Raw genomic sequence first — 1334 nt, forward strand, 5'->3', positions numbered from 1 at the left:
CATTTTCCAAGTGCAATCATATTGCTTTCTTAAGGATATTGTCAAATTCACTCAATGTAATGTCATTATTGGCCCTCACTAAATCTCAATTTGAGTTCCCATTGTAGTAATTACAGTTATATATTTACTCTTCATATGCATATTCTTCAATGGATATCATATCTTGATCATCTTTTTGTTTCAAGTGATTGACACAAACTGAGGTCATAATAGAAAGCAAAAACATTTACAAATAATGGTGATATGAACAGAGGACAAATACAATGGAAAAATTCCAGTGTAGCCTGAGGTCACCGAGGAAAACCCCCTGTTATCAGGGGAGGGGAGAGGTCTGGGGAAAAAGACTTTTGGCTCCCATGCCTGTTTATATTATTTCTAGGGAAAGGCCTTTGTAAATGGACTTGAGGAACCACAGCACTGTCACAGAGTTCATCCTCCTCGGACTGTCTGCCAACCCTCACACCCAGGCTCTGCTCTTTGTGCTATTCCTGGGGATTTACCTTCTGACAATAATGGGGAACTTGATGATGTTGCTGGTGATCAAGGCTGATTCCCACCTCCACACACCCATGTACTTCTTCCTGAGCCACCTCTCTTTCGTTGATATCTGCTTCTCTTCAGTCACAGTGCCCAAGATGTTGGAGAACCTCCTGTCTCGAAGGAAAACAATATCGGTAGAGGGCTGCCTAGCTCAGGTCTTCTTTGTGTTTGTTGCTGCAGGGACCGAAGCCTGTCTGCTCTCAGTGATGGCCTATGACCGCTATGCTGCGATCTGCCACCCTCTACTCTATGGACAGATCATGAGTAAAAAGCTGTACATTCAGCTTGTGTGGGGCTCGTGGGGCCTGGGCTTTCTGGACGCACTCATCAACATCTTCCTAGCTGTGAACATGATCTTCTGTGAGGCCAAAATCATCCCTCACTACAGCTGTGAAATGCCCTCTCTCCTCTCCCTGTCCTGCTCTGATATCTCCAGAAACCTCATTGCCTTGCTCTGTTCCACTCTGCTACATGGGCTGGGAACCTTCCTTTTGGTCTCCCTATCCTATGCCCACATTATCACCACCATCCTGAGCATCAGCTCTACCTCAGGCAGAAGCAAGGCCTTCTCCACCTGCTCTTCCCACCTCACTGCAGTGACACTGTACTTTGGCTCAGGTTTGCTCCGCCATCTTATGCCAAATTCAGGATCCCCTGCAGAACTGATCTTCTCTGTGCAGTATACTGTCATCATGCCCATGCTGAATCCCCTCATTTACAGTCTGAAAAACAAGGAGGTGAAGGTGGCTCTGAAAAGAACTTTGGAAAAGTATTTGCAGCATATCAGGTGCTGA

General features: G+C 45.9%; 1 protein-coding gene across 1 annotated transcript; it reads left to right on the top strand.

Moving 5' to 3' along the window:
• Positions 1–395: 395 nt before the first annotated feature.
• On the top strand, positions 396–1334 carry LOC113893561 (olfactory receptor 8S1-like). The gene has a single exon (XM_027543484.1). The coding sequence runs from the start codon at positions 396–398 to the stop codon at positions 1332–1334; it is 939 nt and encodes a 312-aa protein (XP_027399285.1).

This window comes from Bos indicus x Bos taurus, chromosome 5, assembly GCF_003369695.1.
Source record: "Bos indicus x Bos taurus breed Angus x Brahman F1 hybrid chromosome 5, Bos_hybrid_MaternalHap_v2.0, whole genome shotgun sequence".
Classification (NCBI taxonomy): domain Eukaryota; kingdom Metazoa; phylum Chordata; class Mammalia; order Artiodactyla; family Bovidae; genus Bos; species Bos indicus x Bos taurus.

Coding starts and splice junctions, on each gene's coding strand:
- LOC113893561 (XM_027543484.1), top strand. CDS start 396: ATGGACTTGAGGAACCACAGCACTGTCACAGAGTTCATCCTCCTCGGA.